This window comes from Marmota monax, unplaced genomic scaffold, assembly GCF_021218885.2.
Source record: "Marmota monax isolate L192 unplaced genomic scaffold, Marmota_monax_Labrador192_F-V1.1 WCK01_AAM20220418_F8-fsc00073, whole genome shotgun sequence".
Lineage (NCBI taxonomy): Eukaryota > Metazoa > Chordata > Mammalia > Rodentia > Sciuridae > Marmota > Marmota monax.
The window spans coordinates 612,327-639,145 of NW_026692846.1; the positions used below are offsets into that span (position 1 = coordinate 612,327).

At 58.7% G+C, this 26,819-nt stretch overlaps 2 protein-coding genes across 2 annotated transcripts; one reads left to right on the top strand and one right to left on the bottom strand.

Moving 5' to 3' along the window:
- Positions 1-116: 116 nt before the first annotated feature.
- Bop1 (BOP1 ribosomal biogenesis factor) lies at positions 117-26,729 on the top strand. Its single transcript, XM_046448933.2, has 16 exons — positions 117-280; positions 2,344-2,517; positions 12,598-12,678; positions 23,845-23,999; positions 24,075-24,192; positions 24,269-24,370; positions 24,462-24,674; positions 24,758-24,919; positions 24,997-25,077; positions 25,148-25,217; positions 25,316-25,448; positions 25,541-25,721; positions 25,789-26,077; positions 26,160-26,244; positions 26,320-26,427; positions 26,502-26,729. The coding sequence occupies exons 1-16, from the start codon at positions 176-178 to the stop codon at positions 26,653-26,655; spliced, it is 2,211 nt and encodes a 736-aa protein (XP_046304889.2). The 5' UTR covers positions 117-175; the 3' UTR covers positions 26,656-26,729.
- On the bottom strand, positions 20,332-22,215 carry Scx (scleraxis bHLH transcription factor). Its single transcript, XM_046448943.2, has 2 exons — positions 21,633-22,215; positions 20,332-20,700 (listed from the first exon to the last, which is right to left on the bottom strand). Exons 1-2 carry the CDS (start codon positions 22,194-22,196, stop codon positions 20,662-20,664), a joined length of 603 nt encoding a protein of 200 aa, XP_046304899.1. The 5' UTR covers positions 22,197-22,215; the 3' UTR covers positions 20,332-20,661.
- Positions 26,730-26,819: the final 90 nt, after the last annotated feature.

The window sequence follows — 26,819 nt, forward strand, 5'->3', positions numbered from 1 at the left end:
AACTCGCGCCGGCGCCGGCCCGCCCCCAGGCTCTATGCCTCGCTGCGCGCCTGCGCGGGGTGGCCCCGCCCCCGACGCTCACCAATCAGAGTCGGAGGGGCGGGGCTGGCCGCGGCTCACGAGGCGCGCTCGCTGCCGGAAGCGGCGGTCCGTCGGGAGCCCGGAGCCGCTCGGCATGGCTGGGGAGAGGGGTTCCAGGCGCGAGCAGCTGAGAGTGCAGCCCGGAAAGCGTCGTCCGGAGCCCGAGCCAGAGCGCGAACTGGAGCCGGAGCCCGAAAAGGTGACTGCCGGGTGGCCGGGCGCAAATTGCGAGGGCCCGGGATGCACGTGGCAGACGGCGCGGCTGGGGAGGCCGAAGTCGCTGGGGAGTCCGGGCCGCCTGTCACCCCGGGCGCGGCACCAGTTGTCCTGCGGATCGCCTGGAGGCTCGCAGAACTTGTTCCGCCGGGGCCTCAGTGTGAGTCTCAGTGGATCTCAGCCTGAGCCAAGGGGCGCGGGAGCCCGGGGCAGCTCTGTGGATCGAGGAGCCGTGTCAGGCTGGAGACTGGCAGGGGAGCAGCCTCCGAACCCTTGAACTGAGTCCCATCTTTGGGAGGGCTTGAGCTTGCACCTTCAGTATCGCTCGCCTTTTGTACATTACCTAGTTGTGGTACTGTCCACTGTGTGAGACATATTGCGAAGTTACAAGTGGACGTGAGAATATGGAAGTCAGCAGTGAATCCAGTGCCCCATTGTAACGGTTAGGGTTGTGGAGTGCATCAAGTTTGGTAGAAAGCGAGCACAGCCGAGCCTCTCTGCCCACTTTGCTTTGCTGGATCCTTTAAACTGTCCCTTTATTCTGAGAAATGTTCTGAAGCTGCTCCCCATGATCAGCTGAGCTAGCAGTCTGGATTCCAGGTCCTGAAGAGGCAGTGAGTCCTAACCCTTTGCCCGTTTTCATTTGCTGTTGTAATCGTGTAGCAACTGAATATTGATGATACCTCATGATTGCGTGTGTGAGGTCTCTTCTATGAAAAAACTCAGTTGTGTGCTGTAGCATAGTTAGTAATGCGATAAGATGAGGCTTGTAATCTATTAGAAAAATAGTGAAATCAAGAATTCTGCCCTCATATGCTTCTTGAGAGTCTTCAAATTCTTGTTCTACTTTTTCAGAAGCCAGTGCACATTGTGTTGTGTGTCATGTTAGTTGGGCACGAAATGGTCTCCAGTCAGCAGGGCTTTGCTGTGAATAGCCATGGTTCTGCTCCAATAGGAAACAGGTTTAGCTTGCTTATAATTAAGTTTGCCTCATTTCCATTACTCTTCAACTAACTTTACAATTTATCCATCAACTGTTGGTCCTAGTGTTGTAGGGACAGACGAGGCAAGGCACCGAAGACAGCAGGAAACAGTTTTATTTGGCTGCAGCCAGGTTCAGAGGGCACAGCTTTTTCTGTAATCAATTAATCCCCTGAACCCCGAGTTCAGGGAGTTTCAGAGCTTTATACCCAGCATGTAAGGGGAGGGGCTCAGAAGTTCACATAAAAGCAGCTTTTTCTTTCACTGTTTTGGGCAAGTTATCTCTTCAAGGACAACACCTGAGAAGGGGGGAGCTTCTCCTCCCCTTCTTTCCTCCCCTGCCAGCTGTTACCATGGAGCCCAGTTGTAACTTATCTTAAAAATGTAGACATCTCTGTGAAGCCCAGCTCAAGGCCAGAGGCCTTGTTGCACATTTCTACAAACTACCATGCAGGATACATGTTTGTGAAAACTAGTAAGGGGGTGTCCAGCACCTGGAGTGCTGATAGCTTCCCGGCCAGTGGCCAGGTGAAACAGGGCGACACAAAAATAGGAAGTTTGTCTACATTGGACTCTTTTGCAGAGACTCTTTTGCTGACAGTCCTAAAATCAGCCATGGTGAAGAGGGCTTTTCTGTGGAGAAAAGAGGGTGCCACTTGACTAGTGTTTTTGGATGAGGTGACTTCTCAGGGATTCTGATCCTCTTTGGCCCCCAGCTCCTTCCCTAGGTAATGCCCTCCCAGCTGTGGAGCCTTAAGTGCCAGGTTGGGTACAGTGTGTCTGTCAGTAGAGAGAAGTTGGTTTGGGTAATGCAGTGGAAACTGAGCTCTAAAATGGGGGTGTTGTCCTTCAAAAATTCCTCCCTTGTGAGATACTAAGGTGAATACGTAGGTGGCTGTGCTGTGTGTAGAGACAGAAGATGGGGCCCAGGTTGGATGGGTGGTTTTGGTGGAGGTGGAGGCTGTTGTGCAGAGTGCTAGGTCAGTTGCCCCCATGGGGTCTGCATAGTCTTTGCCTTGGTGAGCCTGTGGGGTTAGCAGTCACTAATTTTGTGCTTCCTTGTAGCCGTCCCTTCTGTGCAACCCTGCTCCCAACCACAATGAAGGCAGCGATTCCGGCCTTTCTGACAGTGAGGAGAGTGTATTCTCAGGTCTGGAAGATTCTGGCACTGACAGTAGTGAGGACACGGAGGAGGAAGATAGAAGCAGCAAGGAGGAGACCTCTGAGGAGCAGGCACAGGTGGGTGAGCAAGGAACCCCTCATGGGCTCCCCAGTGTGGGCGACGGTGGCCAAGAAGGGGAAGCACTCGCTGGGCCATTGACCCCCTGAGGGGTGTATCATGCTCCCTTCTGCAGGGTTCCCTAAGGAATCCAAGCCTGTCTCTCCTGCACTGCATCTGGGCCACATTTGGCCTCCAGGGCATTGGGGCCCAGGGTACTCCAGAGCTCAAGGGCACCCGGGTGTGTGGGCCATTCCTGAGAACTCTGAAAACCATATGCCTGGGTCTTCTCCCCTCAGATGATTTTTGGGCCATTCTCTATGGGACACTGCCTCTCAGCCTTGCTATAGGCTAGGCCTTCTCTTAGAGCCCCAGACAGGGATTCTGTTGCATGGGGCATTGGCAGGACATGGTTGCAAGGGAACATTCTGAGTGGCATGGGCAAGGTGGCTGAAGTCCAACCCAGCCACCCTACATGGCCTAGGAGCTACAGAGACCCATGGGTTGCACTGGTGTGGGGTAATGTTGCACCCATTCTTGTCTTTAACTAAAATGCCAGAGTTATTTAAAGTTTCCTGGAAACTAAGGTGATCATTTATACTTGAATGGCTGTGGTATTCTGAAGTCATGACTTTGGCTAATAAAGTTGGCTGCCCTAAAGAAAGCCAGAAAGCCATGGTTTGTTTGTGTTGTGTTGTGTTAGGTTCGTTTATTTACTAGGAAAAAAAGTTTTAAAGCCAGATATAAACCTTATTTAAGCTATAATTATAACTTTGATATGCACAGAGAGGACGTGTTCACTGTGCTGAACTTGATTTATAAGGTTATGGGCCACTCTTTCAGTTTTTTTTAATTTTTGTTATGAGAGATTGAACCCAGAGGCACTTTACCACTGTGCTTTCAAGGTCTTGCTGAGTTGCTGAGGCTGGCCTTGAACTTGTGTTTCTCCTGCCTCAGTCTCCTTAGTTACTGGGACTATATCCGCATTCCCCACCCAGCCATTTTTTAAGTTTTTTTTTTTTTTTTTTTCCTTCCCCTTTTTAGTACCAGGGTTTGGACCCAGGGACATTTTACCACTGAGCTATATCCCCAACCCTTTTTTATTTTTTATTTTGAGGTAGGGTCTCACTGCTTAGGGCCTCACTAAACTGCTGAGGCTGTCTTTGAACTTGAGATTTTCCTGTCCTGGATCACAGTTATACCTTTTCTTTTTTTCTTTTTTTTTTGTATTGTAGATGAACAGAATGCCTTTATTTTATTTGTTTATTTTTATGTGGCACTGAGGATTCAACCTAGTGCCTCACATGTGCAAGGCAAGCGCTTTGCCACTAAGCTTGCCACAGCTCTTGCCACAGCCACAGCCCACAGGCGTACCTTTTTTAAGTTGTAAAAATAGACCTTTCTTGAAAAAGATTTGGATATCAGATCAGTACTATCCAGTGAAGTTTGAAGGCTCCCCTTCAGTGCCCTTCTTCTGTATTAATAATTGGCTGATAGTTCACATATATCTTCCTGGGCTTTTTTTCCCATTTTAAAATTAAGAACATTTATGTTTAAATATTTAAAGTCTACCTTTTGTTAAAGTCCTTGCAATGACCTGTACAAGTATCTTGAAGGTACAGGAGGGTGTCTGGTGGAGTCTTACTGGAAGATTCTGCTTTTATGAGGCCTTGGTGCGTCCCTGGGCATCTCTGATTCTTGGAGCTTTGGATCTGACCTGGACGCAGTACTTACTCCACGGGGCTCTCTGCTTAGATTCCTCTGCCTGAAGGTAACTGGGCATCTGCTCCATCCTGTGGCAGTCCTCGCCTGTCTCCAAGGATGGCTCTGTCCTTCTGCCTCCAGAGGGCTATCTCAGCTGCGGGCTGCTTTGCTGGACTTGAGTTGCTGTGCTCAGACCAGGTGGGGATCGAAGGAAGGGGCAGTCCTCAGATCTGCCCTCCCTTGCTATGCCTAGCCATGGGACCTGCCCAGCTGAGTGCTCTTATTTCCAGTGTGTTTTTTCTGCCTTTTTATATACTTCTATCTTCTATATATTTTCTTATATGGGGACTGTAATCAGGCTCTATTAGAATATTTTCAGTGCTGAAATGTGATCTTTGATCCTAGATTTGAATTTTTTCATGCCATGGGAGTGAATTGAAGAGGTGGGGGGATGCTTCCATGCCGCAGTGGAAATCCCTCCCATTTCCCCCTTTTTCTTCCATTCCACAAAAGCTATGTATGCCTTCACCTGGCCAACCTGTTTCCCCTCCCTGTCCCCTGTCCTTCTGGATGTTGTGACTCCTTTTCTCTTGCCAGCTGTGTAGGTGGAGACCTGCTAGTACTGCCTCTTGAGTGTTCTCAGCTTCCCATGAGCTTGGCTTTCTCTCTCTCTCCCCCTCTCTCTCTCTCTAATATTTATTGTTTAGTTGTAGTTGGACACAATACTTTTATTTATTTGCTTTTTTTATGTGGTGCTGAGGAGTGAGCCCAGGTCCTCGCACATGCTAGGCAAGCGCTCTGCCACTGAGCCACGACCCCAGCCCTGAGCTTGGCTTCTCTAGGTACCCCCATGTTTCCCTTGGCATCCTGCCAGGCTCTGCATTGGTGTCTTGTCCCAGCCATCTGCCACCCCTAAGGATGCTACACCTGCCATGTTGGGGGTGTTCCACTGAGTCAGGGCCCTTTGGGGGGGTCTGCTAGCCTGCCTTCACCCACCACAGGAGCAGCTTGTCACTTATTATACCACCTGCCTCAGAGGTTCTCCACTGCCCAAGTCCTCATGCCAAACCCTCCGTGAAGCAGTTTCTAGAATTCTTGTTTTTCCACCCTGGTAACTGTGGGGAACTTTGCCAGTAGCACTTTGTAGCCCCTGCCCTGCCTCTGCTAGGTGGTCTGCTCTTTAATGGAAACTCGGGCTCACGGGTGCCTGGCGTGGTCTTGTGAGTCCTCCTTGTGTTAAGTGAGGCTCTGCAGGATGAGGAGAGCACTCTGTGAGGCAGAAAACAGGCCTGCTCCCCTCTCCTCTTCTAGGCTTTCTCGCCTTGATCCCAGAAGCACCTCCCATCTCCTTACCTTAGCTGGATTGGTCCAGCAGCACACATACTCACACGGACCTGTGTATGATGTCAGGAAAGCCACACTCAGCCCTGTTGTCACTTTGGCCTGAGATGCTGGACCAAGAGCCCTTGCTGTCTGTTACCTGTCACTGGACCAGGTTACCCCAGACTTCAGGGTTCTTTCAGTAACAAGGCATGGCTGTCCCCCTGTTACTGGGAATCTCCTGCTACGGTGGCCTGGGAGGTGCAGCAGGGTTGGGGTCATCATGCCAAACCCCTCACCTACCTGATGCCAGGAGGGCTCAGATGAGGAGGATCACAGGGTTTCAGGGCTGAGAGGTGGGTGGGAATGAGGGGTGGACGTTGGGCCTGCAAAGGGGTGCAGGTGCGGTGTCTCCCTCCCTGTCCCTGGAGGAGCTGGGTTTTCAGGGTCCAGCATGTTCGAGGAGGCCTGCAGCACTGTGGGTGCAGCCTGCCTACAGGCAGTGGGCTTTGTTGTTTGGCTTTGTGTGTAGTTGTGGTATGGGTAACCTGTTCACTACTGAGTGGACAGTCAGATTTGTTGTGCTCCTCATTTAATGATGTCACCTCATTAAATGTCAGCTTGCGGGCTGGGGATGTGGCTCAAGCAGTAGCGCGCTCGCCTGGCATGCGTGCGGCCCGGGTTCGATCCTCAGCACCACATACCAACAAAGATGTTGTGTCCGCCGAGAACTAAAAAATAAATAAATAAATATTAAAATTCTCTCTCTCTTTAAAAAAAAAAAATGTCAGCTTGCTCCCATGGTCCCCCAAGGCACGTGCAGTGATTGGACCCTTTGCCTTCTCCCTGAGTGCCCACTGTATCCAGCTGTAGGGAGCTGCTCTGAATGACCACGCCTTCCAGTTCTCAAGCACAGGGCTTTGACCAATCACTACATTTCATGGTGACTTGGGCGTTGTCCCAGCTTGGATAGCAAAGCAGGTCTTCAGGTGTAGGCCTCCCCCGTGGGGATTGGGCTACACTCACCTGTTCCTTTGTAATCCTATCCTTTGCCTCATTTGAATGTCTACTTCCCTATAAAAAGGTTCAGCACAAGCTCCTCTCTCTCTCTCTCTCTCTTTCTCTTTCTCTTTCCACTTATCCTTAATATCAGAGCAGCTATCACAGGACCCAAAGAAAAAGGTATTTTTCTGTCTCTGTGTGATTATTTCATGCAGTCCAGTTCACTGGAGTGACCTTGAGAGCTTAGTTGTGGAACGCAACATCCAGCCTTGTCCATCTAAGTCCCTCAGAACTGATGACCCTGTCCCTTGTTCCTGTCCCTCTCCACCCTGATGATGTGGTGCCTGTGTCCCAGTTCCCAGGGCACCCTCAGCCCCTCATTGTCTGCAAGCCCTAGGGAGCCCTGCCTCATGCTCCCCGTGCTGTCAGGCCTGTTTCCTCTAAATACAGCTTGGTGCTCTCCACTGCCACCCTGCCAGGCCTGGCATTTGTCCCCACCCTCTGCCAGCAGCCCAGGGAGAGGCTTTGCAATCCTTTCTGGACTCACGGTTAAGAGGACTTACCTGTCACCATGCCTGTGCTGTCTTTCCTTTTATTTTCGTGCTGGGTATTTGATCCCAAGGTCTTGTGCATGCTGGGCAAGAGCTCTGCCTCTGAGCTACCCCTGACCCATGCCTCCTCCTCATTCCTGATGTGATTAGTCAGCTTATAGCCATTTCTTCCCCTTTGTGCCCATCTGACCCATTTTTTTCTTATTGTGCTTGGCTTTGGTTGTTCCGTAGCTTTGTATTTTTAGTGTTGATTTTTTGCTGTCTTTTGTCTTCTTATTTCTTTGTGCAAGAGTCCCAGTTCCACCCACTCACCTTGCTTGCCGTATTCCAGAATGTTAGGAAGGGCCTGGTCCTGGTCCTGGTATGTAAGAAGCATCTCTCCATTCATTTGAGCAGAGTTTTGTCTGTACCTGGACTTGATGCCACTTTGGGCAGGAGGGGTGATTGGGATCTCCGCATCACTCTGGGGGTGGTAGCTTCCAGGAGGTGATGCAGAGGCCATGTGAATCTTGGACTGGCTGAGGTGTCCCTGTGGGCTCTAGTGTCCAGGTGTTGATGCCCTCTGATGAAGGATGGTATGAGGGCCCTAGCTCTCCAGGGTTGGGACCAGGCCACCCAGGGCTTTCCCCAGCTAGTTGATGGAGTGCGTCTCAGATAGGAAGGGCCTGGGTATATGCCAGAGCTGTGCATGGGGCCCAGTGTCCAGACTGGAAGGAATGTCCTGCCTCTGTCCGTGCTCTTGTCCTGCTTCTCCCACCATTGAGTTTCTCAGGCTGTTTCCTCACCCTCCCACTGCTCGGCATCAGGGCCTCTCTGAGTTCTGGAGCTCACCAGGGGCAGTACATTTCACCTTAGGAAGGTGGTTACTCAGATTGTGTCTACTGTCTTCTGGGGCTTGGTGATGGTGGGGTCCTAGGTAAGGATAGAGGGGCCTCTTCACTGGTGTCTGGGCTGGTCCTGAAGGCTGGTACCCACTGGACATCTCTGTTTGTCCCTCTCTCTCACAGGAATCACTCTTCACAGAGTGGCTCAAGGGTCTGAGGTGAGTGGTCCAGGACACTGGGCAGGGCTACAGAGCTTTTATGTCCTGTGCCCAGATCACACACTGTCAGTCTGGGCTTGCCTCCCTTTGACGGGTAAAGCAGCCACAGTCCCCTCCAGATTTGGACGAGGGGATAGACTTATCCTCTTGATGAGAAGGAAATAAAGGGTTGTAGTCTTGTTTTTAAATGGCCACAGTAGCTGGGCGTGATGGCACACACCTGTAATACCAGCAACTTAGAGGCTGACTCAGGAGGATTGTAAGTTCAAGGCCAGCCTCAGCAACTTAGTGAGAACCTGTCTTGAAATAAAAAATAAGAAGGGCTGGGGATGTGGTTCAGTGACAGGGTGCTTGCATACATGTGTAATACCCTAGGTTTAGTCCCCAGCACCACAAAAATATGAATAAAATGTCCAAAGCCATATTCCCACAGTGTGCCACTACTCTCCTCCCCCAGACCCACCGGACCCTCGTGACACAGGTATATGAACTCTGGGCCAGTCCCAGGATCTCATCCAAGAGAGGCCTGGTGTGAGTGGGGGTCACTCTCTTCAGGTCTGGGGGACGGGAGTGTAGGGCAGGCACTTTCCCTGGTGTTTGTGAGGCGTGCATGGCCTGCCGATTTCGGGGCCCTTCTAAGACTCTTTCCTTCTCTTTCCATCCCATGTGTGTCTGTCCTTTTGGTCTCCTCTGAAGAATTCTCTTCTTTTAATGAGACTGGGTGTTACCCTGTCCCCTTGTCTGACCTTGAACTTGGGATCCTCTGTTCTCAGCCTCCAAGGTAGCTGGGTTTTCAGGCACGTGTCATCATGCTTTGTTCTGACTTAATTTCTTTAAAACCATACTGGTTTCCGAATATGGTTTTAAAGAAATCACTGGACCTCCTCGCTCGCCTGGCTGGTAGTGGCCTATCAGTTTCTCCATCTTTCCCACGGATTGGGCCATGTGTACAGAACTCTGTTATGATGTTGACCCTTTCCATCTGTGTCCAACCACTGAGGCTGATGTGGGCAGTGCCCCGGGAAGCCTGTGTTGTCCAGCACAGGGGCCTGCAGGTGTTCGTTCTTTTCATCTATCTTGTGCGTAGGGTCCTTTTTTTTTTGGTACTGGGGATCGAACTCAGGGACACTCAACCACTGAGCCACATCCCCAGCCTATTTTGTATTTTATTTAGAGACAGGGTCTCACTGAGTTGATAAGCACCTCACCATTGCTGAGGCTGGCTTTGAACTCACGATCCTCCTGTCTCAACCTCCGGAGCCACTGGAATTGCAGGCATGTGCCACTGCACCTGGCAGCATAGGGTCTTTGTGTTACCAGCAACAGTCTAGATTTGACCTTTGCCCGATGATGTTAGGGACGTGCTGTGCCTCACTTTGACCTGGGTGTGTAGCAGCAGTGCTGCCTTGTGCCTCTGGAGATGTGGATGCCACAGGGAAGGAGTGCTGAGAACAAGGTCTGGCTTGGCTGTCCCAGGCCTGCTTCCCAGAATACGGAGGGACCTCCCCACTCACCTGGCTGGTAGTGGCCTGATGCTGGACAGAAGAAGCTGCTGCCCCGACAACAGGAAGCTTGTTCACTGGAGGTCGTCCCAGGCTGTCATGGCTTACTCCTCTTTTTGGTCCTCGTGGTGCATTCTAGCCCTAAGGCTGGGCAGCCACCCGGAATCCAGGATGGGAATCACCTGTCGTGGGCCTCCCAGGCACCCACACTGCTGCTCCTTTGTCCAGGTGCGCCTCGCTAGCTCCTTCTGGATGTCTTCCTGGCCTGCTGCCTGGCCCTAGTGCAGCCTGCCCTGTGGTCAGCACAGCCTTCCGTGCCCCTCCTCGCACTCCATGCTCCCCCCTGGGCTCCAGCTGCTTTGCCTCCTGTTGCTCCTCCACTGATGCCCGGTGGCCCCTAGGTGGGTGTGGCTCCCTGTCCACTGGTCCTTCAGTCCTGCTCTGCCTCTGTTCCTCTTGTGCACACCATGCTGCCCCCAAGGTCTTTGGGTTTCTCCACCCCATCCTCTGTCCCTCCGGCCGCTTGTCCTCTTACGGGGCTGCAGGTAGCAGTTAGAGTTTGAAGCTGTGCACCGCTTCACCCACTAGGAGGTGCCTGTGTGGGATTCCTGGCCTCAGATCTCTGTCCCCTCATCTGGAGAGCTTACCACAGAATTCCATGTTCCTTTGACTGGCTGAGGTCCCTGGAGTCAGTCTTGCCTGTGATCTCCTTCAGGGGCAGCTCAAGACAGGGATGACCCTGTCCTCAGGTGGGTGTTTGCGGCCTATGGTCAGCTAACTGCGTGGGTCTGGGCAGACCTCGCCACCTGGTGTTTTCACCTGAGAGTGAGGGGTGCAGACATCCAGGCTGCTTAGGGTCCCCTGTTCCAGAGAAGACAGACTGCTGTGAGCAGGTCACACCTACATTCCATTTGTGTTTTGGATATTTTAGCAGTCTTTTTCTTAAAATTTAAGTTAAAAAAAAGTGGGTTTTTTTTTTTTTTTTTGAGAGAGAGAGAGAGAAAATTTTTAATATTTTATTTTTTAATTTTCGGCGGACACATCTTTGTATGTGGTGCTGAGGATCGAACTCGGGTCGCACGCATGCCAGTCAAGCGCGCTACCACTTGAGCCACATCCCCAGCCCAAAAAAAGGTGTTCAATGCCCAACTGCAAAACATCTGTCTCCAAAATTCAAATGGATGAGGCTTTCCTAAATCTGCTATTCCAGGGTGACCCTGTTCAGGTGGCCCCAGTGTTGCATCCTTTGGGAGCTGGGCCCAAGGCTGTCATGCACATCGATGCTGCCATCTGGTGGAAACCAGGTGCCCTGCAGCCATTGAGTTGAGCGGGAATGCTGTTCCTTGGAACCCTGGGTGCCCTGGAAGTTCTTCCCCTGAGGCACCCCTCTCTTTGCTGAGGGCTTGCCAGCGCCAGGTTCCCCTGGTGCGCCTACAGTGCTGTACTCGTGGTCTAGCTTTGCCCAGCTTGGCAATAGTGACGCACAGTGACAGATGATAAGCTTATGGTCTCCTACAGGACTCTGGAGGCTTGGGGGCGTTGCCATTGGGACTCATGGGGTGTGGTGCTTGGCAGGTACCTTGGGCCCAGAGGGCCCCTGGAAAGAGATTTGAGACACCTGGGGCCTGGCCTGAGGCCAGAGCTGTAGATGCATGCATGCTGACTGAGGTTGGTGTCCGACTGCCCCCACCCAGGGGTCTGCTGGCCCTGGAGGTGGCCTACCAGATGCTGCCTCTGAGTGTGTGGGCCCTGCTCCACGCCAGTCTGTTGGGGGGTGTGTTCTGGGCCGAGGCAGGAGCTTAGGACTCACCCACCCTGTGTCCCATGCCAGTCGGGGCTGACCCACTTTCAGCAGGCAGGCAGCAGGGAAGCTGGAGGTGGGGAGATGTGGAAACTGAATCCCGCCTTGTTCCTGGCCTGGAAAAAAACTTAGTCTCCCATCTTTCTTTATATTGAGGGAAAAAACAGACGAGGGAAGAGCCAGGCCTTTGGCTCCTGCCCTGGCAGGAGGGAGAGGGGCTCCGGGTGGGGGGCGCCCGCGCACAGGGGTTCCTGCTCTGAGCACTTTACTGCCCCCAGGGGTGAGAGGTGGGCCTGTTTTCCCCATTAGTCCTGGATCCTCCAGTAAACCCGATCTGACTGGAGCCGTCGCCTCCTCGGTGGCGGTGAATCTGTTTTCCAGGTTAGGGTGTGAATCCTCTGTGGCGCCCACTCTCTGACCCAGTGGGATGGGGTCAGCCTGGGGTCGTGGACATGGTGGGTGGGGAGGGTGCCTTGGGGCGGCACACAGCTGGCCCTTACTGGAGCTCCAGGCATTCTGAGGATGTGGGTAACCTCTCTGGGCCCTTGGCACAATTGAACATGGCTCTTAGCAGCTCCTGGCAGTGGCCAGACTGCCTAGGGGCAAGGGTCTCACCCTGGGGAGTGGGCTGCCTATGGCCCATGTGACAGGTCAAAGGCATGCAACACCTTGTGCCCCCTCTGACCATTGCCCCCAGTGGTGGCTTTGCCCCTCCAGCAACCTCCTCTGCTGGATCTGAGCCCAGTGGGGGCCAACATGGGGCAGATGTGACAGGGGCCCTGCAGCAGGTTTTGGAGGGAGGGGGCAGATGGCAGTGAAGCCTTGCTGCCAACTGCTCTGGGAGACTTGCTCCTTTCCTAGTCAGGCACCTGGTGTCAGCTCCTCTGTGGGCTACAAGAGGGTGTAGACTGCACCAGCCTTGAAAGAGGACCAGGGAAGACCCCTGGTGCCAGCCATGGCAGCTCAGGTCCCCAGAGAGCCACTGGGAACTGGGTGGCCTCCATTCTGCGCTGAGGTCGAGGGCCAGGTGGAGCTGCTCAGAGACTGGGGCAAAGGGCTTCCTGTGGCTGATGTCCCAGGCCTCGGCCTTGGGTGCAGGTCTTCCAGGGACTGGGGCTGCCTGATGTTAGAGGACATGTTGTGCCTCCTAAAGTAACACTCTTCCCCTTTCTCTGCAGTCTCACACCACTTGCCTGACGACAGAGATGGCTGGAGTGTCATGCAGGGACGAGTATGCAGAAGACAGCTCTGATGAAGAGGTGGGGCTCAGACTTGCTTTCCTATCATGGCGGTGGAGGGGGGAGTGGGGGTGGCTTGCACCATGATCAGAGTGGGCACTAGGTTTCAGGCCAGGGTGACCCTGGGGTCTGTTGAGGCATGCCCACAGGTGGGTGGTGCTGCCTAGGGCACAGGAATCCAGGGCCTTATGAGGCTGCTGGGCTGTGTGGGCGTCCTGGCTTGGGCCCTGCTCCCATCTGGAAGAGTGATTTTGGGGTCCAAGACAGATCATTACAAATGTGTCATTGCAGGTGATGGGAGAGGAGGGTTGGATGTGGCTCAGCAGCCCAAGCCTTGTCCTGTAGACAGGCCCTGTGACTCCTGGGCATGTGTGTCGCAGGGTGCTGGTGCTGCCCTCACCCCATCCCGGGTGCTTCCTGAGGGCTATGCTGCTTATCCACTTGGGTGTGGAGGGGCCAGGACATGGCTTGAGCACAGACCCCAGCTCCTGTGGGTTGGGTCACAGGAGTGGCAAGGCTGAGGGCAGCAGCTGGCTCTGGCCCTCCCTTCTCTGGTGGCTGTTGTGACCGGGCCACTGCCTTTGACCTCTGATTGAGTTCCAGGGGCTCTCAGGAGAGGCAGGGAAGTCTGCTGGTTTCTCCCACAGAATTTCAAGGGTACAGGTTAGTGTGGTGCCAGTTGGGGTCAGTGGGAGCTCGAGAGACTGACGGGCTGTGTCCAGGAGACCAGGGCCAGGAGAGTCTGGCAGCTCTGAGGAGCGCTGAGCCCAGAGGTGGTGGGGCTGGCAGCCAGTCCCCTCCCTGGTGTGGCCTGGCCACAGGCAGGGCGGCAGCCCTGTGGGGAGTTCCAGAAAGTGAGCCTAGAGCCTCCTCTATGCCTGGGGGTTTTGGTGTGAGGCCTACAGGGACAGGCCCTCCTCCTCAGGAGCTCTTCCTGCCTGCCTGTTAGGGGCTGTCCCCAGGGTCTGGGGGGGACACGCGCCCCTCCATGGCTGGGCTTCCTCCCCCATCCTGTGCTCTCTTGGCAGTGTCTGCAGGAGCCTTGGCCGCCGGCCCAATCCCGTCTCTGCTGCGCGTTCAGAGAACAGAGACAAAACAAAATAAATTGGTTTCCTGGCCGGAGCAGCGGGTGTACTTGGAGAGGGGGCCGCGCGGCGCAGCTCCCTGCCTGCCTCCCCTCCCCCAGGGGGCTCTGGCTGTCGGCAGCCACATCCTGTCGGCTACTTTTTTATATTTGGTATTTTGAGAAATCAATGATGATTGTAAATGGAGTGCAGAGGCCAGGGGAGGGCCTTCCAGAACTGGGCAGGACCTCAACCGGGCCTGCCTGCCCCTGCCTGCCCCCAGGGGGCGTGCCTCACTTGGCCTGTCCAGGACCTGTCCAGTACCACTGCAGAAGGGTTGGGTGGCCCCCACTGTGCCTTGAGGAAGCTCTGGACTGCGGGGGCTGCTTCCTCCGGTGATGACTATCGCATGTGTCAGTGTGAGTGACAGCACCGGAGCAGAGACGCCTGCCCACCTGAGCTTCTGCCAGCACAGCCGGCCAGTGGCTCGAGGGGGCGGCAGAGCTCAGCTTTCAGGAGCTGTGCCGGGCCCAGACAGATGCACCGCCTCTGTGCATGAGGGGCCAGCCCCATCCCATGGTGCACCTGGCCTCCGCATTCAGCAGAGCAGGGTGCTGCAGGTGGGCTGTGGATGGCCGTGCCTGGCTCAGGGCCAGGCCAGGTGAGCAGAGCCTGACCCGCTGCAGGCTACGCTGCAGCTCTGCACAAGAGCCCTGTGCTCTGCCTGCTCATGCTCTGGTTGGCTAGGACCCACGAGGGCTGCAGCCTGCTGCCGAGGTTAGCCCCTGCTTGGACTTCCAGTGGGTGGCCACTTCTCTTGACAGGGTCCTCAGAGGGGGCTGGTAATGGCAGGATCCCAGGGCATCCCCAGTCCCCAGCCGGCCACAGGTACCTGGCAGAACGGCCAGGTAAGTGAGTCCTATCACCAGAACTCCAGAGGGCTCTGGACGGGAGCAGAGAGGGTACCCCAGGAGCAGAGGCCTCAGCAGGCATGGAGAGGGCTGGCAGCCACACTGTGTGAGGGAGGCCTGCATGGCTGCTGCCGGGGCTGGACGTGCCACCTGACCATCCCTCCCCACTTCTTCCCTGCCCACTCCCTGGGTCTCGCTTCTGGGCCCTCTGACTACTGGCATCTGCCAGGGCCCCCTTCAGGAACATCCCTCCCCTTGGGACACTAACTGGGGGTCAAACCCAGAGGTGCTCTACCACCAGCTCCATCCTCCGGTTCTTTTTTATTTTATTTTGAGACAGGGTCTTAGTAAGTTGTGGAGATGGGCCTCCAACTTGCAGCCCTCCTGCCTCAGCCTCGGAGTTGCTGGACCACCGGCCCCACTGACTTTGCTAAGTGTGGAGCAGATTCTTGGTCCTGTTCACTGGGCCTCCGGTTCCCTCCCCCCAGATTCACAGCCAGGCTGCCTGGAGTGTGGGCTGAGTGCAGGCAGGAGGGGGGGAGCCCCTGGATGAGTTGCTTCTCCTGGCGGGGGTCCTGGCGTGGGGGAGCCCCTGAGGAGCCTCTGCATTGCGCCGCCCCACCCCCGCACAGCCACCTCACCCCTCCCCACAGCACCCGGGTTCTGTAGACGTGATCTCATCCAGCGTCGGGACCCCTGGGAAGGGGGCTGGGGTAGAGTTCGGGCAGATGGCCTTGTTTGGTCCTTTCTTTCTCTGCATGTCAACCACTGGGAGAAACTGAGGCTGGGCCTCCTGGTGGAGGAGCCTCCAGCTCTCCTCTTCCTGTCCAGCAGGCCTGTGGCCCTGTTTGTCTAGGAAGCCTGGCTAGGAGGAGGGGTTGGAGGCCCTGGCTGGGAGGAGCCATGCCCCTCACTAGTTTACCCATCCATTCCCCACAGGCACTGGCCTGGGACCATCCACTAGAACTCTCTGGTGGACCTGGGGCTGGGGGCTGGCGCCGCGCCGCAGCCCTGCCTGGCTCCCCAGCACCCCTGGCTCTGCCTGGGCTGTAGCTTCGGGATCCCGCGGGGACGCGCCCGGCATGTCTGCATCCAGAACCCGCGATCCCCTCTGCTCTCTCGCCAAACACCGTTAATGGCTTCTCCCAGCTACTGAAACGGCAGCTGCCTCCAGTGCTGGCGGCCTCCTGCTCCTTCGGGGCCGCCCCCGCCCGCCTGCGTCCTGGCCACCGCCCCACGTACTCTGCTGCTTGCTTTCGTTGCTGCTGGCAAGGGGAGCCTGTCGGCTCAGGTTTCCAGTGAGTGAGCTAGTGAGTGGCCCTCCCTGCTCCGTTTGTGGAGGGCACCCGAGCCTGCAGACTGCCCTGGCGGCCGTTCACCCAGGGCCAGTCTGTATGCCTGCCTCGGAATGGGGTTGCTGGTGGGAATCAGACCACCCCACTGGGCCTGGTCCCTTCATGTACCTGGGCCAGCCTGGCCAGCCCACTGATGCCAACCCAGGGACACCACCAGCAGCCCAGGGCATGGGTGTGCGTATGTGGCTTTGACTGTCCTGGGCCAGGGAGACAAGACTCCCAGTTCCCACTCTTGCCCTCAGCCTGGTGGTTCCCAAGAGCCACCCTTTGTGTCCTAGTACCCCTGCTGGCTGAGGATTGCCATTTCAGGGGTGGTCAGTGAGGAGGGGTAGATGGTGGAAGCCAGCTTCCCCTGGTACTGAGTGAGCACTCTCTGCAGGGTTCCTGCAGCGACCGACAGGCAGAGTTGACCTTTAGAACTGCATCCTGGCTTGTGCTGGGCTTGGTGGGGTGAAAGCCTGGCCTACCACACTGGACTCAGGCAGGGCCAGTTTCTTGACAGCAGTCCCCCAGAGTGGGCTGGAGGTTTTGGTGCGGGCTCTTGAGGAGGACATCTGGAGAGCAGGCCTGTGGAGCAGAGCTGGGTGTTGGAGGGTGAGGGTGAGGGCCCATCCAGGAGGCGGGCAGCTGGAGCTCTGTGTATGGGGGTGCTCAGGGTTAGGGTTTTCCAGAGGAGATTCAGCGGCCTAGAGCCAGGGAGTGGGCTGAGCAGGTGTGCAGCTAGAAGCAGCACTGTGTCTCTGAATATGCCCCTCAGCTCACGAAGACGTAGGACGGCCTGCGCCCATGTCCCCCACCCCAGCATTCCTGCAGAAACACCTGGGACGCATCTGCTCTCCAGAGTAGGGGTGTGTGGCACAGGAGCACCCACTGGACCTGTCTAGCTCCGGGAGAGGGCCAGGCTGACTGGGCCTGGGGCACCCCCTAGGTGAGGGGTGCTTCTCCCTACCCTGCAAACCAATGCGTGGCTCACTGTCCCCACTCGCTAGTGGGAATCTGGGCAGTGGGGCCACATGTGCCTGATGACTGAGGGATGGGCCAGCAGATGGTGGGAGGAAGAGGGAGGCCAGGGTGTCTGGGCACAGACTGTGGGGCAGTCTGACAGGAGGTGGGAAGGTGGCTCCTCCTGCTGGCCCCAGCCCCTTCTGGGTTCCCTTGACGGGTTTGGACTTGGGTCAGGAAGAGGTTGTCTTCCCTCTGGTCTGTCGCGAAGGCCTCTGGTGTGGGCTCTATGGGCCAGCGTCCCTGCTGGAACCTTCGTGGGGTCAGTGCTGCAGGTGAGGGAGCTCATGGCGGCCTGCAGGCCCTGAGCACTTTGACAGAGATAAGACACCTCGGGAGGGGGAGGCAGCAGCAGAGGCACAGGAAGGCTGTAAGCTCCGAGGCGGGCGTTTTGTGCAGGGGGAGCTGAGTGAGCACTGAACACTACCCGCATTGTAATCGGAGAGGGGCCAGGGGAAGAGAGAGACTGAGCAAGGCTGCTGACCCCGAGCTCCCGGGGGACAGGTGGGAGAGGCGGAACGAGGAGAGAGTGAAGGATTCCAGAGGTGGGCCGGCTTCCTCTCTCGCAGACAGACACGGGAGGGAGGTGGGCAGCGGGCCAGGCCCGTACCTGCAGTTCCAATCTGCGGTCCTGACAGCTGCAGCCACTTTGGGGAGGGGGAGGGGATAGGGCTCATCGAGAGCGGAAAAGTCCCAGCCGACACATCAGCTAGTTGCTGCCGTGTCCGGTGCAGTCTGGGGTGGGGGGACCCCTGCCCAGCCCTATTCCACAGGCCTGTCTTTGGGGCTGGGCTTGTGTCTATCTGTGCCTAAGCCAGCCTGGGCCTGGGTCTTGTAGTGTGGTGCCTGACCCAGAGGGGTCACATGTGTTTCCTGGCAGCCTGCAGGTGCTGAGCAGGGCGGGGTGGCTGGTCTGGGGCGCAGGCAGCCTGGTGATGAATCATGTGGTGCTGCCAGCGGCTCGTTCCCCAGGCTGGGGACGGGGAGCTGACAGCCGACGCTGGACCAAGCGTTTCCAGCTCAGCTTTGCTTGAGGGGCCTCCCGTCCTTGCCAGCTGCCTCTGTGGGGCACATGCAGAAGGAGCCCTGCGTCCTCATCCTACAGCCCCCCAGCTTGGTGGAGGGCAAGGCCAGACTCTGGAAGGGAGCCAGGGTCCGAGGTGGGCAGGGAGCACCTGCCATCCTTTAGCTGCCGGCTGTGCTGTGGGACTCGTGTGGGGCCACAGGCTGGGGAGGCCCCCGCCACCCCCGGTCTGGCTTGAATCTGGAGTGGTGGAGGGTGATGGAGTGTTCCTCCCAACCCCTCCCTTCCTCCTGCTGGCTGTTGGGCCAGCCCCTCGGCTGCTGCTACCGGTGCAGCTTGGGGAGCAGCCGGGCCGGCTGCCCAGACCTGAGGTTGGCCAAGCTGCAGCCGCTGCCGGAGTCAGGCCCCACGATAGAGGCCTTGGCCGGGCGCGTGCCGCACCCTGACTATCTGGGCCCCTGGAGATCCTTCCAACCCAAGGCCTGTTGCTGTCCCTGTCCCCTTCCACCTGGCCCTGCTTAACCCCCCAGCCATAGCCCTCCACTCAGCCTTGCTCAGACCCCAGGCCTGCACTCCCTGTCCTTGTGCTCTGCCAGGTCTTCCTGCCACAGCTGGCCCTCCTCCTGTACCTGGCCCAGGCTGTGTGGTGCCCACTGGTGCCAGCCATCAAGCCCCCACTGCTCCAGCCCCTGGCTGCCTACACAGTCTCCAGTCTTGCCTGCTGTGTAGGCTGGCAGCCTCTGCTCTCCGGGGCTGTGCCCCCTTGTGCCCCTGGTTTGGTCTCTGGGGGCTTTCCCTCTTGTCCCCCTGGTTTGGTCTCTGGGGACTTTCCCTCAGACATGCTCTCTGCAGTGCATGTCTTCTGGTTTATCCCCGACACTGCCCAGGCCACTCCAACCAGAGGTGGCTGTCTGCACCCCTGCCTGGCCCAGATCTGTGTGTGAGGGGAGGCAAGCTGCAGTGCTCACGGGACCTGCAGCGGGGACTGGCACCTCTTGCCAGGTCATGCCCTGCACTCTGCCCAGCATCATACAGTGATCTTGTTGTTTGGGAGGGCGGCTGGGCAGGGTGCTGCATGGAGAACACATGGGAGGGAAAGAACCTCCCTCAGCCCCCAGCTGCACCCCTGGTCCCCCGGGCCTGGCTTCCCTGGGCAGGCAGGGGTTTCTGCAGCAAATGTGCCCTCTCCTCCCCCCTCTGGCCAGCTGTGGGCTCCTGCAGGATTAAGGGGAGGAAATTTGGGGTTGGGTTTCTCTCTGAATGAAACCTGCCGCTGAGACTTTTTATCCTGTTATATTTCTATCACATTGGACACAGCCCACCCCCCATCCGTAATGGCTCTGGCTTTGAGAATTTCCTACAAAATTACACCACTGCTTCCTGCTCCATGTTCCCTGGAGCCCATCATACAGAGGAGGGGCAGCTCTGGCCCTGGCCTGTGATGGTGCCCAGGGCTTCAGCACCTGGGCTCCCCAGGGCAGGGGCACAGCAGGGCCTGTGCCGAAGGCCAGGAGGGCAAGGGTCTGAGGAGCGTCCTGGGACACCAGCCTCTTGCACCTGGCACCCTTACCTACCACCCGGCCGGAAGTCAGGCTGCTGGCTGCCCGGATCAGTGGGGAAGGTGGTCTGCATGGGACTGCCTGGCCCTTCTTCTCTACTGTGCCCACAGAGCTCTGCCACTAAACTAAATTGTCCCCTGTAGGACTGTAATAACAGTTGGCCTGCTGGGCAGGAGCCCAGTGGGGGCTAAACCGATCCCTTTGGAAGCCAGTGGGGGGTTCTCAGGAAGTTGGGTGGGACAGAGTGGTAGATATCCAGGAGTCCTCCTTCAGTGTGCTGTTCAGGGCAGGGTACCTTATGGCCCAATGACAGCTTACAGAGACAGGAGAGCAGGGTGGCCCTGGCAGGCTGTGGGCCCAGGTGGGCACCAGTGTGGCACTTATATGGCTGTCACCTGGCTGCTATCAGGCCAACCCTATGTCCACTCTGAGGAGTACTGTTGGGCCAAGCCGCCTATCTATAAGCCAGCCTAAGGCCCCACACTGCGCATGTCCGTCTGTCCCTGCAGGGCAGTGGGCTTGCCCCCTCCTGGGTCCCTCTCCTCTGGCCTGTCCTCAGCCCCACCCCACGGTTTCCCAATAGGAGACTCTTATTGGGTGCCTCTGCGAGACTGCCTCAGTCTAGTCCTAGAAGCCGGGGCTTCTCAGAGAACTGGGGCGCCTCAGGCAGGGGAGGATGGAGCTCCGGGGGTGGGAGTGCAAGCTCAGCTGAGGGCGCGTGGTGAGTTCAGAACCTTTCAAGAGGATAGTCTGCCTCCATATTTGGAAGGTAGTGTTCCATTTTTTTAATTATACAAAATTTCCACACTTTATATTATCACATCAGAGATGCAGGATGCCAACACTTAGCCCAGGTAGGGAGCCAGCATGGAAAGTTCCAGTGGCCGGGCGAGTGCTGAGCTACTCAAAGTCAGGCCGCTGCCTGTCTGTCCATCTGTGTCCGTGGGCCCTGCTCACAACCAGGGGCGGGTCTGGCCTGGTGGGTGCTCTCTGGGCCCATGCCCAGGTCAGGTCCAAGTTGGGGCTCTGGGCATCCCCGCTGGCATCCACCTTCGCCAGGCATCCGCCTTGGCTGCTCGGGCCCTCCTCCTAACTCCGAATTGCCGTTTTTCTGTCTCGGTCCTTGCTCTGCAGAGGGAAGGAGGGGTGTCAGGGCCAGGGCAGAGGCCCTGTGTCACCCAGTGCCAGCCCTGGCCTCTCTGGCTTCCTGCTGGGTGCTGTCTCAGATGGCCAGTGCTAAGGCACCCCCTTCCTGGCTCTCCCCCCCCCCCCCCCACGTGCATTTTGGGGAGGGGCGTATACTGCTGCACAGCCGAAACTGTAAAATTAAATTTCCCAGATGTTCAGGCCCCAGGAGCTCGCGCGTGCTGTCTGGAGAGGAAATGGGGATTGGGAAAAGTCGTTGTATTTTCTCCCTGCTCACCCTGCTTTTCCGGTGCCACCAAGCTGGGCTGGAGCTGTAAATCAAGGCTGGCCAGCATCTCCCAGAGCCTGGCCCTCACCCCCAGACCCATGTCCCTTGTGGCCTCTGCCTTCTGCCTCCTACGGGTCAGGGGGAGGGGCAGCAGGTGCTCACTGAGCCCTGGGGGTGGGTGGTGGGCTGCAGGGGCTAAGGAGTGGTGATAGCTGGGCCCCAGGGGTTCCCTTCAGAAAAGTGCCTTCTTGCTACCCTTTTGCCGGAGGGCAGGGCTCATGTGTACTCCTTTCCCAACTTGCTGAGAAATCCTCAGCATCTCCCAGGTTGCTGTCCACCCAGCTTTCCCCCTGGGCTCCCTGCCCTAGAGTGACCCCTCCTAGCCATCCCTACCTCCTGGCCCTACATCTGCAGATCCCGAGGACCTATTCCAGCCAGGGCCAGTCTCCTAGGAAGAGGCCCCAGGAGAAAACAGCTTCCTTCCTTCCCAAAGGCAGCTTCCATGTGTCAGTCCCTCCCTGGGGCCCAGCTTGGGTGGCTGATGTCCTGTCTGTGCCCTGCTGGGGAGTGCTGCCCAGCCTAGCTCTCTGTAAGGCAGGTGGGTGGAGGGGTGAGGTGGGCCCCCTGGCGCTGGGGCCCTGCTCACCAACTTTCTCTGGTTGCTGAGGCAGAAGGTGCAGATCTGTTTGGGCTGCGCATTCTCGCCATCTCGGGCTGGCGGCGGCGGAGGCGGCGGGGGTGGGGGGCTGCCCGTGCGCGCCGCATGGAAGAAGGTGGGTCCGGAGTGGCACGGCTGCCCATCACCGCAGGCCTCGCCCACCAGCAGCACGTTGCCCAGGTGCGAGATATAGCTGGAGGCCAGGCGCAGCGTCTCGATCTTGGAGAGCTTGCGGTCGGCGGGTTCGGTGGGGATGAGCGTGCGCAGCGCCGTGAAGGCCGTGTTCACGCTGTTGGTGCGGTCCCGCTCACGAGCGTTCGCCGTGTGCCGCTGCCGGGGCTCGCGACCCGGCCGCCCCCCGGGCCCCGGCCCGCCACCCCCGGCCCGCCGGCCCACGGCCCTCCGCCGGGCGCCCTGGAGGCCGCAGCGCGCCGCGTGCACGCGGCAGGGCTTCTCGTCCGAGCCCGAGCTCTCGCTGCCGTGGTCCTCATCCTCAGACAGCGGGCTCACCTCGGGGTACAGGTAGCGGCCCGGCGGTGCCGAGCGTAGCATGGTGAAGGACACGGGCCGGGCGGGGGGGGGGGGGGGCCGGCGTCAGCTCCGCCGTGCGCCGCTCATGCCGGCTCCTGCGGCGGCCACGGGCCTCGTGGGCCGCCGGCCGGGCGAGGCGCAGGTCTCGGCTGCGCCCCGCGGTGGCGGCTGCCGGGCGCCGCGCGCACACGTGCGTCCTGGCTGGAGCGGGGCCGCGAGTTGCGCCTTTATAGCGCCGGCCGGCCCCTCCCCCGCGCCGCCGCCTCCTCCCAGGCGCAGCCCGTCCAGGCCGGGCCATCAAGTGAGGCTGGGCTGCCTAGTGGGGGGGGCTCTGCGCCCCGTTCCTGCCATCTCGTGGACGCCCGCCCCCCCCCCCGCCCCCCGTGCCCTGGAGCATCTTTCTGGCTCTGGGATGCAGGCGAAGTGGAAAGCCCCAGGTGCTACTGGACCCCCTCAGGAACTCGGTGCCTGCCCTTCTCTCTTGGTGTTCAGGGGGAACCCATGAGCAAGCAGGCTTTCCCTCCGCCTGCCCAGGTTTACCCAGATGCCCTGGCCCCCTTGTTCCTCCTGCCTGCACATGGCCTTCTGTGCCCAGCTGTGTGCCAGCCACAGGAGTGTAGAAGGGCCAGAAGTCAGCCCCAGCGGTTGCTGCCCAAAGACTTGTGTGTGGGGTGGCACAATCTGTGCCCTGCACCTGTCTGCTCCACGTCTGTGCCTTCTGCCAGCATCCTCTCTTTGTCCTAGACCACTACTGCCCCCCTTTCCCCCTGCCTGGTGCTTCTGGAGCCTCCTCAACACCGGAGACCAGCTCCTTCTAGGGCCTCTCCAACCGGGGATGGCCATCCCTTCCCCCAGCCCAAGGTGGAGGACGACAGGCTGACTGTGTAGATGTGGGGGGTGCTGGAGACCTCTTACCCCGTGGGACCACAGGGCCCAAGGAGAGGGCCTGGTCAGGCCTGCTGAGAGGGGCTGAGGGGCCAAGAGGTCCTGTCCTGCTGCAGAAGGGCCTTGAGCACCCAGCTGGACTCAAGTCTTGTCTGGGCCCCTACCCCCATGGCTACTGTTGCAGGAAGCGACTGCCTGGGCAGCAGTCCTTGGTCTGGAGGAGTGAGGGTGGTAGCTGGCAGGGGCTGAAACCAGGAATGTGAGTCCAGGAATGTGGCTGCTCTGCCCACCGAAGGAGGGAGGGGGCAGGGCCTGCAGGGGCAGGGAGGTCTCCAGCTACCTGTAGAGCAGAGCGCAGTGACTTCTGTCACCTTGTGGAGTGAGTGGGGAGGGGTCTCCCCCTGATCCCTGTCTCTAGCTACCCATTTTGGCCTAAGGCCCCCTGCCAGGGGAGGGAGCCCGTGGGCGATGAGGTCATCCCTGTCTGTGGCTGCCCAGGGCCGTGGCCAAGGAATCTGACGAGGGGGAGGCCAGGGCTGGCACCACTTCAGTGGAAAATGTGAAGGTGCGGCTGTGGGCCTCAGAGGCCTGGGGGGGCAGCAGCGCCGGCTGCTGTGCCACGTCAGACCCTAGGGCCAGGGAAAGGGCACATGTGGGGTCTGCCAGACTCAGGTGCTCGAGGCCCGTCCCTTTGCTCTTGCTCTCTCTCTCTCTAAACCCAGGGGGGCTTACAGGGAGGGAGAGCATGGTGGGACAGGTGCTGACATGGTGGCCCTGGCTACAGGACATCCGGAACACAGTGGGCAATGTGCCCCTTGAGTGGTACGAGGACTTCCCGCATGTGGGCTATGACCTGGATGGCAGGCGCATCTACAAGCCCCTGCGGACCCGGGATGAGCTGGACCAGTTTCTGGATAAGATGGACGATCCTGACTTCTGGTCAGTGGGCCTCTGGGTGGGGCCTGGGGAGTGTCTGGAAGCAAGGGCTTTGGCTCTAAACTGGCCGTCCCCCAGGCGCACGGTGAAGGACAGGATGACAGGGCATGACCTGCGGCTGACGGATGAGCAGGTGGCCCTGGTGCAGCGGCTACAGCGAGGCCAGTTTGGGGATGTGAGCTTCAACCCTTATGAGGTAGGTTGGGACAGCTGGCCCTGGGGATCTGGAGCTGGGCTGGGCCCCTGCCTGGACACCACACCTGTCTCCCTAGCCGGCTGTGGACTTCTTCAGCGGGGACATCATGATCCACCCAGTGACCAACCGCCCTGCCGACAAACGCAGCTTCATCCCGTCCCTGGTGGAGAGAGAGAAGGTGGGAGCTGCCTGCCCTCGGGCAGGGTGAGGCCTGTCCCCCAGCAGGCTGAGGCCCTGTGCTCTGTCCTGACCCGAGGCTCCCCATGTAGGTGTCTCGCATGGTGCATGCCATCAAGATGGGCTGGATCCAGCCTCGCCGGCCCCGAGACCCTACCCCCAGATTCTACGACTTGTGGGCACAAGAGGACCCCAACGCTGTGCTGGGGCGCCACAAGATGCATGTGCCTGCCCCCAAGCTGGCCCTGCCTGGCCACGCCGAGTCCTACAACCCCCCTCCTGAGTACCTGCCCACTGAGGAGGAGGTGTGTCTGGGGGGGGTGGGGTCTGGGCTTCGGGGTGCCCTCCTCCCCGCTCACCCCACCTGCCGGTCGGTCGGTCTCCACAGCGCTTGGCCTGGGCACAGCAGGAGCCTGGAGAGAGGAAGCTCAATTTCCTGCCACGGAAGTTCCCCAGCCTACGGGCCGTCCCTGCATATGGCCGATTTATCCAGGAGCGCTTTGAGCGCTGTCTTGATCTGTACCTGTGCCCACGTCAGCGGAAGATGAGGGTATGCGGGGTGGCATGAAGATGAGAGGCGCTGGGGCGGGGCCGGGGCCACGGTGACCAACTGCTCTCCTGCCCCAGGTGAATGTGGACCCCGAAGACCTCATCCCCAGACTGCCACGGCCAAGGGACCTGCAGCCTTTCCCCACGTGCCAGGCCCTGGTGAGTGGGGCCCCGGGGGTGTGGCCAGCACCCTGGCATCTGTCTCCTCACTGTCGCTTCTCCTCTGCAGGTCTACCAGGGCCACAGTGACCTTGTCCGCTGCCTCAGTGTCTCCCCAGGGGGCCAGTGGCTGGTTTCAGGTAGGCCTGGGGGCGGGTGGCAGGGGGTGGGGTCAGCCCTGTGCTTGGAGGCCGGCTCGGGGGGAGCAGGCACTGAGCATCTTCCCCGCTCTTCCCAGGGTCAGATGATGGCTCGCTGCGGCTCTGGGAGGTAGCCACTGCCCGCTGCATGGGGACTGTGCCTGTGGGGGCTGTGGTGAGGAGTGTTGCCTGGAACCCCAACCCCAGCATCTGCCTGGTGGCTGCGGCCATGTGAGTGTGGGTCCTGAAGGGCTCTTCATGGGAGGGGTACGGGGTGGGGGGGACACTGAGCTGAGGGGCTGCCTCTGACCCTGGCCCTGTAGGGATGAGGCAGTACTGCTGCTGAACCCAGCCTTGGGGGACCGGCTGCTGGCAAGCAGCACCGACCAGCTGCTGAGCTCCTTCGCCCCGCCAGAGGAGCCTGCCTTGCAGCCTGCGCGCTGGGTGGAGGCCCTGGAGGAGGAGCACCCAAGGGGCCTGCGGCTGCGCATCTGTCACGATAAGGTGTGTGGGGGGAGGACGGTGCATGGGCTTGCCCCAGCCAACAAGCCAGCCTCATGTTCTTTCACAGCCAGTGACGCAGGTGACCTGGCATGGGCGTGGGGACTACCTGGCCGTGGTGCTGGCCACCCCAGGCCATACCCAGGTGCTGATTCACCAGCTGAGCCGACGTCGCAGCCAGAGCCCATTCCGCCGTAGCCACGGGCAGGTGCAGCGCGTGGCCTTCCACCCCACTCGGCCTTTCCTGTTTGTGGCTTCTCAGCGCAGTGTCCGCGTCTACCACCTGTTGCGCCAGGAGCTCACCAAAAAGCTGATGCCCAACTGCAAGTGGGTGTCCAGCCTGGCTGTGCACCCTGCAGGTGAGGAACATGTCCCTGCGGTGGGGCTGGGGAGTGCACCGTAGACGCACTGGGCACGTCCTGTTGCTGCTCTGGTCCCTAGGTGACAACATCATCTGTGGCAGCTATGACAGTAAGCTGGTGTGGTTCGACCTGGACCTCTCCACCAAGCCGTACAAAGTGCTGAGGTGAGGGGCGCGGCCGGCAGTGGGGCGGCAGGGCCCCTCCAGCCTGCACCTGCTAGCAGTCCCGTCTTCCCCCAGGCACCACAGGAAAGCTCTGCGGGCTGTGGCCTTCCATCCCCGATACCCACTCTTTGCGTCCGGCTCAGACGACGGCAGCATCATCGTCTGCCATGGCATGGTGTACAAGTGAGTGTTGACCCTTGTCTGGCTCCCCGGGGGCTCTCGTGTCCAGCTGTGTCCTGAGTCCTTCTCTTCCACAGTGATCTGCTGCAGAACCCACTCCTCGTGCCAGTCAAGGTGCTGAAGGGGCATGCGCTGACGCGGGACCTGGGTGTGCTGGATGTGGCCTTCCACCCCACGCAGCCGTGGGTCTTCTCCTCAGGGGCAGACGGCACGGTCCGCCTCTTCACCTAGGCTGCTGCCCTGCTGCGGGGTGGGGGCCAGTGCCCAGCGTCTTCTCAATAGAGGCTTCCCCCTCCTTCCCACCAGTGCCGGACTTCACCTCATTGCTTTTTCTAAAATGGGAGTGGGGGGACATCTGCACCAGGCTGGGACACCCTCCTGGCCCGTCCCAGAAG